General features: G+C 35.2%; 1 protein-coding gene across 2 annotated transcripts in view; it reads left to right on the top strand.

The window, feature by feature from the left end:
- The window catches only part of PAN3 (poly(A) specific ribonuclease subunit PAN3), a 148,216-nt gene that overhangs the window by 23,916 nt on the left and 106,120 nt on the right, over window positions 1–18,180 (top strand). For both annotated transcript variants that reach the window (XM_037800464.1, XM_037800463.1), the window contains exons 2-4: window positions 7,578–7,699; window positions 9,640–9,706; window positions 11,533–11,603. In XM_037800464.1, coding sequence (XP_037656392.1) covers window positions 7,578–7,699; window positions 9,640–9,706; window positions 11,533–11,603 — 260 coding nt within the window. The remainder of the gene's footprint in view (window positions 1–7,577; window positions 7,700–9,639; window positions 9,707–11,532; window positions 11,604–18,180) is intronic.

Here is an 18,180-nt window from a genome sequence, read left to right as displayed (position 1 = left end):
TTGATTTTGGCTCTTTCTTCCTTTTTAATATATGCGTTTAGTGCTATAAATTTCCCCCTTAGCACTGCTTTGCTGCATCCCATAGGTTTTGGTATGTTTGTGTTTCTCATTTTCATTCGTCTCTATATATTTAGCAATTCTCTTGCTATTTCTTCTTTAACCCAATGATTGTTTAGGAGTGTGTTGTTTAACCTCCAGGTATTTTGTGAATTTTCTAAGTCTCTGATGGTTATTGACTTTCTAATTGTATGCCACTGTGGTCACAGAATGTGCTTTGAATAATTTCAATCTTTTTAAATTATTGAGGCTTGTTTTTATGTCCCAGCATATGATCTATTCTGGAGAAAGTTCCATGAGCACTAGAAAAGTATGTGTATCCTGGTGATTTGGGATGTAATGTCCTGTATATGTCTGTTAAATCTAATTCATTTATCAGATTGTTTAGGTTTTCAATTTCCTTATTGGTCTTCTGTCTGGTTGATCTACTATAGGAGAGAGTGATGTGTTGAAGTCTCCCACAATTATTGTGGAAACATCAATTGCTTCCTTTAGTTTTGCCAGGTGTTTCTCTCATGTATTTTGTGGCACCTTGGATTGGGTGCATAGACATTTACGATTGTTATTTCTTCTTGCTGAATTGCCCCTTTTATTAGTATGTAGTGGCCTTCTTTGTCTCTCAAAACATCCCTGCATTTGAAGTCTATTTTATCTGAGATTAATATTGCTACACCTGCTTTCTTTTGGCTGTAGCTTGCATGAAATATTTTTTTCCATCCTTTCACTTTACAGTTTCTTTGTGTCCCTGTGTCTAAGATGAGTCTCTTGTATGCAAGCATATTGATGGTTCATTTTTTTTGATCCATTCTGCGAATCTATATCTTTTAATTGGGGAGTTTAATCCATTTACATTCAACGTTATAACCGTGAAGGCATTTCTTGAATCAGCCATCTTATCCTTTGGTTTATGTTTGTCATATTTTTCCCCTCTGCTCTATTAATATCCTTTATTGTACCCATACCGAATCTCTTTAGTACTGAACCTTTCTCCAAGTCTCTCTGTCCTTTCTTTGTTTCTCTGTCTGTAGGGCTCCCTTTAGTATCTCCAGTAGGGCAGGTCTCTTGTTAGCAAATTCTCTCAGCATTTGTTTGTCTGTGAAAAATTTAAGCTCTCCCTCCAATTTGAAGGAGAGCTTTGCTGGATAAAGTATTCTTGGCTGGAAATTTTTCTCACTCAGAATTTAAATATATCGTGCCACTGCCTTCTCTGCCTCCATGGTGGCTGCTGAGTAGTCACTACTTAGTCTTATGCTGTTTCCTTTGTATGTGTGAATTGCTTTTCTCTTGCTGCTTTCAGAACTTGCTCCTTCTCTTCTGTGTTTGACAGTGTGATCAGTATATGTCTCGGAGTGGGTTTATTTGGATTTTATTCTATTTGGAGTTCGCTGAGCATTATGATTTGTGTATTTATGTTGTTTAGAAGATTTGGGAAGTTTTCCCCAACAATTTCTTTGAATACTCTTCCTAGACCTCTTACCTTTTCTTTCCCCTTCTGGGACACCAATGAGTCTTATATTTGGACGTTTCATATTATCTATCATATCCCTGAGGTCCATTCGATTTTTTCCATTTTTTCCCAATTATTCTTTTATGCTTTCATTTTCCATTCTGTCATCTTCCAGGTCACTGATTCTTTGTTCAGCTTCCTCTGGTCTTGTACTATGAGGTCCAGAATCTTTTTAATTTGGTCAACAGTTTCTCTTTAATTTCCATAAGATCATCCATTTTTCTTATTAGTCTCTGCAGTGTCTTCTTTATGCTCTTCTAGGGTCTTCTTGATCTCATTGTATCCCGTACTATGGTCTCATTGTTCATCTTTAGTTCTTTGAGTAGCTGCTCTAGGTGCTGTGTCTCTTCTGGTCTTTTGATTTGGTGCTTGGGCTTGGGTTATCCCGTATCGTCTGGGTTTTTTCATATGCTTTATAATTTTCTGTTGTTTTTGGCCTCGTGGCATTTGCTGAACTTGATAGGGTTCTTTTAGGATTTTGTAGACCAATTGAAGTCCTTATCTCTAATTATCAGATCTACAGCTTCGTGGAGTACACTTTCTCTAACTAACCAGCAGGTGGCGTCCACGAGCCACCTGTTCTCCACAAGCCAGTTCTCCCCTGCTTAGCCTTTTGGTGAGTGGGGGAGTGAGTCTTGTGGGGTCCAATTGGTGTACCAAGCTTGCGTGTGTAGTTGGTGTTGCCTGCCCTGTATATGGGGTGTGTTTCTGGGCAGTCAGGGAGGGGGGGTGGCCCTAACAATCAAATCTCCCTGGTGATCCTAGAGTTTTAAAGCTGCTGCAATAGTCTATTCCTTCAGTTCACTCCTGCCACAGTTTGTCTCTGTCACTGACCCACAAGTCCTTGGTATTGGCATATGGCTCCTGAGACTTGCAAGTGGGCCCCTCTTCCAGGCCGTGCACCCCGGGTCCTCTGTTGAGGGATTGACTGTGCTATGTCACCAGGTGAGTGCCAGTCCCCCCCAGGGCAGTTCTGGGCTGCTTGGGCTGTGTAGGGAGGCTCCCAGTCTGCTGAAAATGATGGCTGAATGGGGCTTTGTTAATTCACACTGCTCCACCTTCCCAACTCTGGGACAATCAGCTGAGGTTGCAGGGAAGGCTAATGTCCACCGCCCAGTTTTGTGGTGTGTGCCTGTATTTGAAGCACTTCCATCACACTGGGTTGTCTGGGGCAGTTCTGGGCTATGGGGCTGGCAATGGGCAGGAGTGTTTCTGTCCACCAGGATGATGGCTGTGAGCGGACACCCCCCTTTCTTGGGAAGTTGTGGTGTTTAGTGAATTTTCTCAGCCACTGGATTATTGCGTTTTGTCTCAGAGCTCTCTAGTTCTGCCTCTTGACTTGACCTGCCCAAATTGCAAGTCTTTGAAGCTTTCTGTATTGGGCTTCTTAGAGTAATTGTTTTTAGAAAAAGAAAAAAGGATTAAAAAAAAAAAAAAAAAGGGCCCTCCTCAGAGATCTAATGGGTTATTGAAATGGCTAAGAGACAAGCAACCAGGGCCATTAAGGAAAGGTCCACAGGGCAGAGAGATCAGCTTTTCTTCGGGATTTGCATATGCCGCCTCAGGCTGCCCTTCCCCTTTTCTATGTTCACCAGAACTCCAAAAATCCTCGCTTTTATTTTGTAGTTTTTCGTGTTGTTTTTTTTTTCTCTATGCCTGTCTCCTCTCTGCTGGGCTGGCTGCTCTCAGATTCTCTGGTGTCTGGTCTCAGTCTATCTATGGTTGGAGTTTGATATCAGTAGAATGAGTTCCGATAAGGGCTGCCACTGCAGTTCTCCCTTCTCCTTCCCGGAGCTGACAGCCCCTCCTCCCCGGGACTGAGCCTGGCAGGGAGGGGCGCGGGTCCCCTGGCCGCAAAAACTTACAGATTTCACTGATCTCAGCAGTTCCACGTTTTCATGAGTGTTGTATGAAGTATGCCCAAAGTCAGATTGCTCTGTGGTGTCCAGTCCACGCAGTTCCTGGCTTTCTACCTGCTTTCCTGGAGGAGTAACTAAAACATACAGCTCACCAGTCTGCCATCTTGCCCCGCCTCCCGGTTTAGTTTTATATTCATCTGATGTGGCAAAGGAATAGGCTGTGCTATGGGGGCAGTGTCAGGTCGTGGGTTGTGACCAGATTGTGAAGGCCTTTCTGGGCTGTGCTACTGAGTGATATAAGGTCTGTGTTTAAAAAGATACCCGTCTCAGTTATTTGGGCTTCCAAGAATGGAGATAGGGAAACATTTGGAGTAGTCTTATAATAGTGGGAGAGAGAACTTCACTTAGTGGAAATTAAATACAGGGGAGCACATTTGAGAGATTTGGTGAAGCAACTGCTTGGGGGATGCAGATGAGGGAGGGAAAGGAGGTAAGGATAACTGAATTTTTAGCTTAAAAATACTTGTCATGCATCTACTTAGAGACATTTAATGATACACAGTTGGAAAGGGGTCTAGAGTTTAGGAGCAACTAACGGGTATATGGAGCAGTGGTTAAGCTTGGCCTTTGAAGTCAGACTATTCTGATTTCAAATACCATCTGTGGCACTGGCACTAAAATTTGTAATAATGATACGCATCTTAAAGGATCATTGTTGCGATTGTGCATATAAAGCAATCGACAAATGATGGCTGCTATTATTATTATTTGTTATTTATCTGGGAAAACCAATAATGTATGTTTTGAAGCAAAAGGATGAAGTCAGGAGGGGAAGATTGGTTTAGTTAGATCACTTGGAAACTAAGTGCTTGAGTCCTATAGCTCTTTATGGAATTATTGTAAATAGGCTGTGATTTAGTATTATATTCTCTTCTGTTGTGAAGGAATATAAAAAGTGTTTCTAGAAATCTTTTGAACTGTATTGAAGATTCAGTGCCTCACATGTAAAACTCCTTGTAATAATTTCTCTGAAGAGTTTACTACTAGGAAAAAAAGTGTTTTTGCTGTAACCAACTGTTATTTGTTATTTTATTAGATGAAAATTTTTTTTAACAATATCTCTTTTGCCTTCGCTATTTAGGAATTTCTAAGATTGATTTGATGTTCAAGCTCATCATGCTTCTTCTCCTTAGCCTATATTTTTGGTTTAGTAATCCTCCTTTCATCTTTTATTTTTGTAATGGCTCTATTGTATCTTTCATTAGCTTTTCTATACTTACTACCCAAAAAGGTTTAATTGTAAATAAATGTTTAAACATATGTGTTAACAGATTAGGGAATACTACCAAAAAGTAGTAGTCATGGTTGTATGGTTCTTTTCTCAGTTTACAGTTAATTTAGATGGGTAGCTATATAGAAACATGTACTATCTAAATAGTTTAAAACTATAGTTAAACAGTTGAAGACAAAAGAAAGTGTCGTCCCCCCCCCCCCCAATGATGTTATAAACAGTATCTTAAGAGATGGAGCTACAGCTTGGAGTAATTGGGGAATACTTTATAGAAAAGGAGGAAGAAAAAATAACATTAACATTGATGATAATCTGTGGGCCAGGATCCTAGGCATGTTACTTGGGTTATCTCACTTGAATCCCCACCACGAACTTGTAAGTGAAATGGTATTGTCTCTTTTTACAGATGAAGAAATGAAAGTTAGAGGGTTATTTGCTGAAGATCATATAGCTAGTATGTGGCAAAAGGAAGATTAGAACTCAATGTCTAACTCTAAATATTTTTTCTTTTCCATCATATCTGGGTCTTGAAGAACATGGAGATGTATGTGTGTGTGTGTATGCATAGAGCAATTGATTGTATTCTAGACTGTAAAGTGTATAAGACTTGCAAAAAAAGTAAATTATTTTGACTGAAGGGGACAGTTTGATAATGTTTTGACTATTGGAAAGATCTTTTTTACAGTAGATGCATATTTTACTTTTACTATTTTACACTATAATCTTTGATCTTTTGGAAATATCCTTCAATTTACGTAGTTGTCTTGAAGCTGTTTATGGAATAATCCCTCTTTTTCCACTGAATTTGTTAATACAGCATTTTGAAGTATAATTTACATCCTGTAAAATTCACCCATTGTTAGTGTACAATTCATTTATTTTTAGTAAATTTGTAGAGTTCTGCGGACCTCAAGATTTTTAAAAGAAATTTTAAGATACTATTTCATTGATTGTCATAACTCTTCATTCAAGTTGCAAGGTAGATGGTATGATTCTCATTTTACAAGTGCTGGTATGATCTCCATTCTGTAAGCCTCTTGCCTAAGATTTTGTGGCTGTGGCTAGTAAGGAGCAGAGCTGAGACTCAGCCCCAGCAACATATGGGAGATGTTATAATGACAGGTTGAGAACAGATTGTTGAGAGCTTTCTAATGCCAAACTAAGAATAATAAGTTGGGGTTTCATCTGTTGGGATAAGCATCACCAACATCTTGTCTGTGATGTCCTCGTTGGCAGAGGAAAACCATTCAACATTTTAAACTAGGCAATCTTTGTAAACTGTGTTCCATGGAACTCTAATCTCCCAAGATGCTCCATGTAAAGAAGGGTTCCCTGGTCAAGTACATTTGGGAAGTTCTCTTAACTCCCCTTTGGAAAGTAACCATTCACATTGTATGCACAAGGCTTTGAGAAGTCCTGCCGTAAAGAAGTGGATTTACTTTTATTTCTTCCAGCTTTTTCCTAATTTATTTGACCTCAGAAGTCTTTTTGGTTAAACACTGATCTAGTGTGATGTTTCTGAAAAATTAAACTGATTTCATTAAGAGGGGCCAAGACAAAGGAGAACATTTATTTAGTAAAGATGTGGGTTTTTTTTTTTTAAAGTAGGTTATTATCATATACATTTATATGTTAATAGTCACAGGGTAACTGCTGACAGGTGTAGAAGTTCTGATTCTTTTTAGGTATGGTAAGGTCCTCTATTTCAAAGTTTCTGACTGGTCATGATCAGTTCAAAACTGAAGATTTGGAATTTAGTCTCTTGATTTATGCTGCCTTCTCTTCTAAAATGGAAAGGCAGTTTAGCGTGGTGGAGGGATTGCTTTCACATTGCAGTTCTACCACTTGCTAGCTTTGCCACTTTGGGAAAGCTGTCTAATCTCTCTGAATCTTGGTTTGCTTAACTGTGAAATAAAAAGACTGCCAACCTTGCATAGTTATTGTTATATATATATAATAAGGGGTTGAAGGATTGAAAAGTTCTTGATTATCTGTTCTTCGTGATTAAAGTCACTAACATGTCTTACACTTAACGTAATTTAAATTTGAAAGTACTCTATATATGCCTTTGAACATCATGAGGAAGGTAGGACATGTGTCTGTTCTTAGTAACTTTAAAACAAATTGATATTTTCGTGACCTATATAGGATGGAATAATGTATCAAAGGTTAGTGATTTTCCTAACTCTCCTTGAAGTATCATTTCCCTTTCTGTCTTTTCAAAATTGTAACTTTCCAAAACAAGAAAACTCAACTGTAAGTATCTATATGGAATATTTGCTTAAAAAACCCACAAAAAACGACAAAACCCTTGATTACTGGCCGTAGTCAATAAAATCATCAGCAAGCTGTTGTTATCCCTGAACTCCATCCCGTTGCTAGCTCTGCAGAATAGTTTTTCCTGAATTATGAGTTAGTGTGAGTCTACTGGCCACTTTCGAAAGATATGTTATGAGAAACGTTCTGAGAAATTTGACTCTGTTTACCACATGAAGATTCAAAGGCGAAACTGCAGGGATTTATGGTCTCCTCTTGCCAAGTTAAAGAAGGAAAACTTGATGAGGCAACTAGAAATGCAAGTGTGTTTCTTCATGTTGTGCTTGGTGGCTATTAGGTGACTAATATAAAATTACTACCTCTGTGGGGAAAAGAATTAGTCCACGTGAATATTGTTTAACAGATGCTTAGAGTGGGCCAATTTTTTTTTTTTTTTTTTTTTTTTGGTGCTGCGTTTGTTTATGAACAGATAAAGATAAGTGTGACAAAGATATGAGACTTTAAAATTTATTTAGGAACAAAGAAACTAAATCCACATTTTGTTTTCCTAAATAATTTTAAATACTTGAATTTTCCTTTTTTTCAGTTCCTGGAATAGATGGAGGTGCTTTAACTGATACTAGTCTCCCAGATTCCTATTTCAGCACCAGCTTTATTGGAGTCAATGGATTTGGAAGCCCTGTAGAGACAAAATATCCCTTGATACAGGTATCATTAGTATGAATTCATATTATACTATACAGTGAAGTTTACTCCAGGGGCAGAGGAGATGTAGGATCTTCATTTATTCTTAAGTTTGTTGAGTGGTAAGTGAGATTTGGGAGATGATTGGGTGGGTGGGAAATAGGAAACCATCTCTTTTAGGGTTAGTGTCAATGAGGGCTTTTGGGGATGAGGATTGGGGGTAGAATGGCGGTGTGGAGTATGTAGAGGGTAGATAGAGACTAGTTCTCCTTTTGGTGTGCTTTGTATGTGTATTTCTTAATCTTGGTAGTGATGCTGGTAGTTTTAATTTATTTTTTGAGTGCATAATCTATACATATTGTTAGAAAAAGTTTAAATGTACAAAAGGGTATTTGGTGAAGAGTGAATCTCCTCTCCATCCCTGCTTACCACCCATCCATTGAATCTTTCTCGAACAACTATCATTACTGATTATCAATTTCCCACATGTCTTCTTAGGAATATTCTTTATGTATAAAAGCATATTGCTGGTTTTATTTCATTTTTACCATTTTAATTTCAACTACTTGCTGCTACTACCTTATTCTCTAGTTCTTTCTTGAGTTCTAGTCCATAAGTTTTTTTAATTTTCATTGACCCTTTGTACTTGGGGGACCTTTTACTTTAGTATATAATGTTGAACTGTTTATTTTACTCATGTTCTGTTTAATCAGAAATTTTTTTTCTTCACCGTATAACTGCATGCAATGCTGAGGATGTTTTTGTTTATTTTATTTTGACTGGGGAGACAGAATTTTGTAGAAATGAAATAAAATTGGAAAGTGTGCCACCGTTTATTGGAAAACTGTCATGAAATTTTCTTGTTCTTGTGATGCTCTATTTTGGATGGCTTTCTCTATATTACATTAGGATATTTAAACACAAGAGGAGTTGTTTTAAAATTTCAAATTGGGCAGCTTTTAAGGGTCTGTAGGATGTCATTGCTTTTCTGAATGATTTTTAACTTGCAATTACATAAAACATGAGGTTTCACATAGATATGCACCCTCAGGGTCATTTCAATTGTTAGCATGTAAGTTAACATGCATGGGCACATACATACATAAATGGTTTATTTTTTATGAACAATTCAACTAGTTTATATATAGTTTTACATTTTTTTAGGCTAGCCACTGTATGATCCACAATTTCAGTTACTTGCCATATATGTTTTGAATATAAATCACTTTAAGAACTTGTTGCCGTCCCCCTTTCTTTTTTTAATTTTGCAGAAATTGAACCTAAGAAATTAATTGATTAGGTTCAGCATTATAAAATTAAAATGAGAGCTGAAATTTGAATCCAGGATTCCTAACTTATGCTTTTTCAAGGCATTGAGGTAGATATCATTTGCCAGAAAAAGATTTGTGGGCATAAGATGAAGGACCTTCTAGGGTAGAGAAACCATAGAGGCTCTTGAGTAAGTCAAGAAAGCATGGGACGTGTTTAGAGAACAGGGAATAGACTAATTTTATAGGATCTATAAGGTGTATGAAGAATAATATGCATTGGGAGAGGATATTAGAGTATTTATTGACTCTGTACATAGTCACTTTATATATAATGCACCCTCTTGGATACATATTGGAATTGATATTTTATGATCACGGAAACGTAGATAGAAGTTATGTGTCTTGCTCAAGCTAGTAAGTTATGGAAGTGGAATTCAAAGTAAGTGTGCAATTTTGAATATAAATTCCTGGCTAGTGAGTACAATTTTCATGTGATGTGTTGTCGGGAGTTTGGGAAGTTTGTACATAGATTGTTGGGGTCCAGGCAGCATCGTTCATAGGATGATTAGTTTGTCAGCAGTGTGGAAGATGAATTGGAAGGGAAGAAGCAAAGAGGGTCTAGTCCTAACTTAATCAGTTGAATACTTCTCAGTTTGCCTCAGTGATACTGTATGTATGTATTTTATTTTTCAGAGAATGACTAATAGTAACAGCTCCCCAAGCCTTCTGAATGACAGTGCCAAGCCATATGCAGGCCATGGTAAGATTTGTTCTTTTGCTCTTCTATACATAAATTTCTGACTTTTGAAAGCAGTAAGTACCCATTGTAGAAATTTTGAAAAATACAGAACTATAAAGAAGAAAATCGAAATGGTCTATTTTCTTCTCATCCAAAAATAACTAAGATTGAGGTTTTCTCCTTTTTTTCCCCTCTATATATGAATATATACATTATAATAAAGATCATACTGAACATACTTTTTTATTACATCATGAGAGCTTTTCAGTCATTATAAAGTGAATGTCATTGTTTTGTTGCATTTACTTAACTATTTTTGTGCCTCCTTCACATGTGTGAATTTGTGATCGTATTTTGGGTTATTTCTTGTGGATTTCATACAGAATTTGGAGATGTCTTTCTGTATCCCATTTTAAAAATGGAATTCAGGTTCAAGAATGATTTTTTAAAAATATGTAACAATTGAGTGTTAATATGCTACATTAGTAAAATGTGTTAATTATTAATGATGATGAGAACGAGAGTTTACACATTGATTATTTCTTGTGATAGATGTTTTATGTGTACCAAATTTCCATTACTATTTGGAAATGTCAACCATTGTGTCTTTTGCTTTGGAAACAGATAGCAACATTTTAATATTGAATGAAAGTTTTAGAAACTAATATGTAGCATTATAATATTTTTAACATTCCCATACAGGTTAAATGCTTATTTTTAAATGCTATCACAGAAAACATTAAGGATGAATACTGTTACTTAGTTTTAAGTGCCTTAAATATATAAACTATATAAAGATATTTTATCTTTTGCTTTTTTATTAAGTTCTTTCTCTTTGAATTATTAATTTAATATTAAGCTGATGTTAATTGTAATGAAAGATAGACTATTAAAATCCAAGTAGAAGAAGCCAGAGAAATTAAGCAGCAGTCTATGTGTAATGCGTTATGAAGAGAGTTAAAGTTCCTTTAAATGAATGTGCTTAATGTAGTTTCTAGGATTTCACAGACAATCTAATGTTTCTCCGTCTCATTAAATTAACTAAAGCTCAGAAATGAAGATAAAATATTACATGTATCTCATTCATACCTTTTCAGAAATTCTTCTGATTTGTAAATTGGGAAATAAATTATAGATGTAATTTTGTTTGTAACTTCTGGCCACAGAGAATAGAACTTTGAACCTGTAAAATCTCTGGATTTCATGTTTAAGTTTTGAAACATTTAATATTTTCATCTTTAAAAACTTAGTAAAATATACCTTATCTTTTTAGTAAGATTACCAGTTATCTGCTGATAAACAGAAATATAGAATAGTCTATACAGTAGATGGTTTTAAGGCCTAACAGATATGTTTAAATCCAAGTCTGGACCTCAAGAATATGTTTGACTTCTCCTAAATCCCCCCACATTTTTTTTATCCTTCTTATGACATTCTTTTGGTTTCAGGAACACAGACATTTATTTACTACAGGTCAAGATGTCTTTCATAAACAAGTTCCCAATAACATGATTAAGAGTCATTGCTTCTTTTTTTTTTGTTCTCTATTTGATTTTTTTTTTTTTTTTTTTTTTTTTTTTTTTTTTTTGGTGTAAGCAAACAGTTGTGTCTTAATTCTTATAGCTTCTGAATTTGCATGTACTGAATATTGGCTGAATGAAGTATTCTCCAGTTTGGGTTTCATTCATCCAGAAAATATTTGAGCATCCACTGTGTATGAGGCCCTGGATTTGATTAGTATTGTAGCATATGCTTTTTATTGCTATCATAAGCCTTGTCAAGTCAAATGTTAGATTTTTAGGTTACCTGAGTTGTTTGTGTGGAAACTTATGTGACTTACCTTCCAGATCCTTTAACTTCACCTGCTTCATCCTTGTTTAATGACTTTGGTGCCCTCAGCATCTCTCAGAGAAGAAAGGTAGGTGAAATTGAAATTGAGTGAAACTGAATGGAATCTAGAGATGATGTTGGCATCATTTCTTACACTAATTTTTTCTTAAGTTGGGGGTGGGCTGTTTATGGGCTGTAATGTTTTTCCAACCTTTTGTTTATCTTCTTTCTTGATTATATATCTTATGTAGAGTTTTATTTGATCTGTGTACACAGAATAGAGGGATTTTATATGAAAGGCTGACCTTACTGCTTATTTTTGCTCACTTTCTTTATCTTTTGCATTCTGTTTTTAAGATGACATCTAATTTAATATCATAGTTGCTGTTGCTGTCATGTGACCCATTGTAGGCATACACATCATGTTTTAACTTTATTTTCTGACTGCTTTGTCTAGATTTTAAAGATTCTTCCCTAATTTAAACTCCGCATGCTGGCATTATCAAGCAAACTTAAAATTTTCAACTTTTCATAATTGGTCCAGAGGTTTAGAAAATAGTCTAAAATCTCCTCATATTTGAACTTTAATTTCATTTTATTTAGAATTGAGGTTGTTAGACCACGTATAGATTTTTGAAGTGTTTTATAGGAACTGATTTTATTACAAGTAGAAGGGAAAACTTCTGTTGTATTTTGCTGCCTTAGAGACTTAATGAGACTCATTGTATTAATAGTAATAATCATCTAGAGAAGGGGGTCTTTTTGGTTAGGATCAGTAGCAGATAGTTAAAGATGTTCAGGAGGTTGTAAATCTTGGTGGAAATTACTATGAAGTTATGACATTCCATTTCCTAAGCAATGGAAGAAAGACCCCAGATAAAAGAATGTTAATATTAGAAAAAAAATTATATAAATTTAAGATGCTTTTAGGAAGGATCGATGAGACAGTAGTATAAAATGAAATTCAGGAGACTTAGATGTTCTCAAGACAAAAAAATTCTGTGGAGACAGATATAAATTACACTAACACCTCATGTACCTTGTACTGTCTTCAGTTTTCAGAGGATTATGTCAAGCAAGTGATTACAAAATACTTTAAAATAATTAGAATTGATAGAGTAAAATATATGGGTTTTATTTTACAGATTTCCTTTTAGGCTCTCACCAAGAACAAATTTTGTCTTGCTTTACATGCCATGCTAATAAATTTGGATATTAGTTTTTAAATCCATGGATTAGAAGCAGAATGGAGTTGGACCCAAGCAGATCTATTGATAGTAGTGAGAACTGACAGTAGACAAAGAAAGCTTGTTTATATGGAGGGAAGTTAGCTGGAGTAGTTTAGTGTAGGGGAAAGTTAAAGCTCTTAATTAGTCTTAGGGTCTCCCTGATGGCTTTTTCACATCTTTAAAATAGTAATCCGTTAGTTAAATGCAATAATAGCATCTTTCTTATGTGGTAGAAAGTAGACTGGAATAGTAAATGAATACTTACAAATGTTGCCTAGTATGAGGGGTTGGTGGAATGCATCCTAAAGTTGAAATATATGATATACAGCTACTGACACTTATTTTTGAGAAAAAAAAAAAAATCCCTGGGGATTGGAAAAGGGAGCTATAGTGCCCATTCTTTTTTATTTTTCTTTTTTCCTTTTAGTAAAGGAAAATAATAAAAGGAAATGTTACAATGTAAACTCTATATTTGGAGAGACATTATATCCTTATGGAAGCAGGTTAATGTAGTGAAATGAGCACTTGGCTGTCATTTTTGAGGTCCTGGATCTCTAGCTCTGTGACCTAGGACCAACTTTCTATGCTGTAATCTTTCCATCTGTAAAATGACCAGCATGGCCTAAATAATACTATGGTGTCTTTCATCTCTAAAATGCAATGTCTGTCTAAATTGAAAGCATCCAAATGTTATAGTCTCTATCTCGAAATTCATGGTCCACTTAGTGTAGCTTGGAAGGACCATATTTTCTTGCCATTTACATGTAAGATAATATGCACTCGAGAGACATGTAGATTTTTTTTTTTTTTTTTGATAGTGGGCTATATGTTAGAAGTCTGTGTTGGTGCAGGTTGCATATGTTTTAAAATTGTTAATGATTGAATTGAGAAGATTTAAAATCTTTTTGTATTTGAAATATTCTTGGCATAAGAATATTGTATGTTTTACATTGTGAATTGAAGGCATATGGACTTTGCCTATTTTTTGTTATAGAAATTCATGATGTAATTTTAGTGGAAGCAACTAAAAATTATGTCAATATTTAATTATAATTCTAGTTTTATCTCAGAAGGCTGCAAGGGATATTCAGTGAATTTTATTTCATAATGATGTTGGAGAACATGCACTTAGGCTTTACATACTGCTATTTCATAGCCAGTTGGGTAAATCATTTACTAAAAATCTCAGTTGGGCCAATCCCTGGGCCAGGTATGCTGGCTTCTGTCTATGGGATATACTGGTTTCAGTTCAATCAAGAATATTTATTGTAAAGAGGTTTACAATGTGTTATCTGAAAATTCTAGAGAGAAGGGACTGATGTTTTCTCTGCTTCCTTGAAATCTAATTGGAGAGGCAGTACATGAACCTTCTAGAGAAATTTATAGAGCCACTATCAAAATATCTGGTGATTGCTAAGTAGCAGAGAATTCTCCAGATTCAGAAGTTTGTGGAGTGAAGAAGTTTTGAGTTGAGGTTTTTGAAGGTGAGGAACATGGAGAAGCAAAGACACCTAGGCAGAAGGAATTGCTTTTACAAGTATAGAGGTGGGATCTTCAGTAAATGCTTGAATTTTCTTCTTCTGAATAACAGATAAGCTAAGAAAGTATGACTGAACTCCTGGTATCTTCAGGAATTTGTTGAAGTAAAATGTGGGATGTGAAAAACAATACAAAGACATTCATAGCCGTTCATCTGGGCTGTGTTGTTGTCAGATCTGTGAAAAACTTCTTGAAGTGAACACTGAGAATCTGCTTAGGCCACCATCAGTGTGACAGGGACTAGTGCTAGTCCGTGATTTGTTATTACTTGTTTATGAGGAGATAAGTTAAGACATTGGAAATCAATATTTAGAAACTTCTATAACAACTTAATAATGTTGTGACTTCAAATATGTCTTCATTTTTCTAGTTACTCAGTTTTCTTTTACAAAAGTATATAACCATGATGTATAGGAAATTTTTAAAAAAGTGGTTTTTCACTATCAGTAGTTAGAGAAGCACTAATTATTTTTTATTTTCCACACTAGAAATGCATGATATTATAAATAGAAAAAAGCAACCATTATTTAAAAATGTATGTAATTATTCTTGGTTGGGGTGATTGTGGAAGAAATTGAATTATCATATAGTTTGTGGGAGAGTTAAGCCCGCCAAAACTAGAGATGACTTTAACTTTTGTTGCAAATGGGAGTTAACCTACATGAGGAAACCTCGACAGCTAGATAGGTGAAGTTAAAGTTGAGTCCTGGTATGATGGAGAAAAGGCCTGAGCGTCACTGTGAATTACAGAGGTGATCTGGACAAGCAGGAAAGCCTTTGGGAACAAAGCATGTTTATAACTAAGTTAGATATTGAAACACAGATATTCATAAATGAAGTTATTCAGTGCTCTGGTATTTTGCTGACTATTCTTGCTAAGCTGTGAGTTTATGCAGGGCAACCCCATATGGTTGAGGCAGATGCTAGGCAAAGTGGAGAAACCTTCAAATTTGGGTCTAGCATTCTTGGCTTCCCCTTTTATGTCTTTCTTGACTGCTGCCCTTCTTCACCCTGTTTAGTCTTCTAGTCATTTTCCTGGTCAGCTTCTTCCTCCTTCCTTAAAAGCAAAAAGGCTATGGAATCTTTCATTTACTTTTCTTTGGTTAGTTTTACTTTAGTATGATGTTTCCATTGATATGCAGCTTTACTGGGGCTATTTATATTTTATTTTTAATAGTGGGATAACAGATTTTCACTTTTGTAAATATTTTTTAGGTGTTAATAAGTTAACTTCTATGGGGTTGGTGGGGGTGGGGGGATGGGGGGTAGACAGTGATTTCCAAAATATTATTTCTGTTGTTCTTGATTTTAAAGCTCTTTATTGGAATGAGGGAAGTGAGATCGAAAGGATCTGGCTCATCCACTGATGGCTTAATTTATAAAGAGATAAAGGCCTAGTTCTGGGTTATTCTGCTTGAGATAAAAGTTAACTAGCAGTGCTTTCTCCTTTGTTTGGACCTAGTTTAGTCCCTCTCCCCCTCTTCCCCTCACTTTTCTCTATCTTGAGAGCATCTAGTGTAGTCTCTATATGGTCTCTACTATAAAATTTATTTACTTTATGTTTTTTATTTTTGTAGGTGTTAGTGTACATGGCATTTTATGTTTTCTGGTCTGATTTGACATTTAAAATTTTCATGGTAGTGTTTCTGTTTTAAAGTCTTCAAAACTTGACTTCTACATTTTTTCTACTCAAGGCAACAAAATATATAATTAAAAAAACTGGAGAGAATTACTGTAGTGAAAGCTAAAGTAAATTGGGAGAAATTAATAGGATTATAGCATAGACAATCTGGAACATAAATCCTTCCATAATACTGCTGATAGTTAGGCCCTTCTTGAAACATTGGACCAAGTATTGATCTCAGGGAATTAAGAGATGAGAAAATAGAGAAGATATTTTAAAATAACTGAAATTTTGAAGAAAATTGCAGTCTAAAACTTCTTCTATAAAGCAGTTGTTTTTAAGTTCTTTATCTGTATTCTCAAAGAAATAATGTTTTACTTAGTGTTTAGAATCCCAGAACAGCCACCTAAGTGTCTTTTACCCATGAGTATTGTATAGTGATGTTTCTATGGAAAATTGTATTTAGAATTTCAAACCAATATACTCAGAGGTATTCTTCCTTTATTGGAGCTGACTAAACTTCCATTTACTTCCATCACTTGCCAAGCTGTGGCAGTTGTGCTATACCAGCTTCAGCCAGATGTTGGTGAGGTTTTAGGCTTAGAGACACCATGGGTCCCTTATGGGGACTGGTGGCAAGTCCCTGGCACCCACAGTTCCAGTTTAATAGCTTGCTCAGAGACTCTGCATGAGTTTTCATTTCTCTTAAAGACCAAACAGTGGGAATGGTAATAACCCAGCAGCATTGAATAATAGTTAAGGTTTTAGGGTTTCAACCTTGAAGTCAGTCTGAATTTGAATCTATATTTCTTCTCTGATTATCTTTGTGTCCTTAAGCTTATTAACTTTTCTGTTTCCTCATTTACAAAATAAAAATAGTAATACTCAGTGCCTACTATGTAGAGTTGTTATGAGGACTAAATGAGAGAGTTACATTGGCTGGCAGAGAAGTAGCTGTTATTGGTAGTTGAGTCAAACTTCTCTAGCCTTGTGTGGGAAGTGTTAAGTGTTGTTAAGTGAATAGCTCTCTGTGCTGCTCACCCTGGATCAGGCTGTGTTAGAACTGCCCGTTGGAAGAGCTGTTTTCCTGTAGCTGCTCTGAGGTATTCAGACCTTTCCAACATTCATTTTTTGCTTCCTCACTATATATAGCTATTAGTTTCTTAAACTTATCCTCAAATTTGGTGAAAATTAATGTAGTGTTTTCCCATGATGTAGTGATAGACAGACGGAAACTTTGTTTTATTTATATTGACAATGATTTTCTATATATATATATATTTCAGGAAATATGCTAAATTAATTCTTTTTTAAAAAATTAAATGTTTTATATTTTATCATTTAATCATCCCAACAATTCTTTGAGCGAGATTACAGTATTTATTTCATTTTACAGTTTGGGAAATGGAGTTTGAGAGAATAAGTAATTTGTTTAGAATAATTTGGATAACATTTATTTACATTTCAGCGAAAACCAAAATCTATATAGATCAAAATGAAAAGGGTAAGACGACTGATGGAGCCTTCTATAGGGTGAGAAATGGAGAAGTAGTTGAGGAAGAGGCTAGGAGGAGATAAAGCATTGATTATGCTTATGCCTGCTTCTTTTTCCACTTATGGAAATTGTCTCAGTATAAATTTCTATAAATAAAGTTTCTAGGGCAAGAATATACAACTAAACTTTTGATAATTGATAGACAACCTTTCAAAAATGCTGCACAAATTTATATTCTTACTCTCATAGGTGCTGTGTTTTCCACAGCCTTGAAAACACCAAGATACAAAAATCTTTCAAATGTAAAATCTCATTGTTAAAATTTGATACTAGTGCTCGAACTTCTCTTTTGTTTGTTGGCCATTGGTGTTTTTTTTCATGTTCTTTGCTCATTTTACTATTGGGCTATTCTTTTTTTTTTCCTTTCAGAGTTTTTATTTGTTATAATATTAAGTCAACAGAATAAAAGTATATCACAGTCCTTTGCTTCCATAATTGTCATTTTTTAAAGTTGAGGGTACATGCTTTTTACATTAAAATTAAAAATTTTAAGTTAAATGTAATTTTGGGTAAGCCAAAAGTTAATTATAATTTCTCAGTCCAACTTACAAACATTCTCCAAAAGGTATTCTCTTGGTCTTTAAAATGTTTTTGTTTGCAAACTCAGAGACAGGTAAAATCTGACAAGTCACCATACCCTAAGGGTTTTCAAAATTGAAAAACTTATGCAATAAATACTTATTAAAAGTTGAATTGACAAGCACCATTAATTACACCA

The sequence above is a fragment of the Choloepus didactylus genome, chromosome 12, assembly GCF_015220235.1.
Source record: "Choloepus didactylus isolate mChoDid1 chromosome 12, mChoDid1.pri, whole genome shotgun sequence".
In the NCBI taxonomy this organism is placed as follows: Eukaryota; Metazoa; Chordata; class Mammalia; order Pilosa; family Megalonychidae; genus Choloepus; species Choloepus didactylus.
This window is presented reverse-complemented; position numbering and strand designations above follow the sequence as displayed.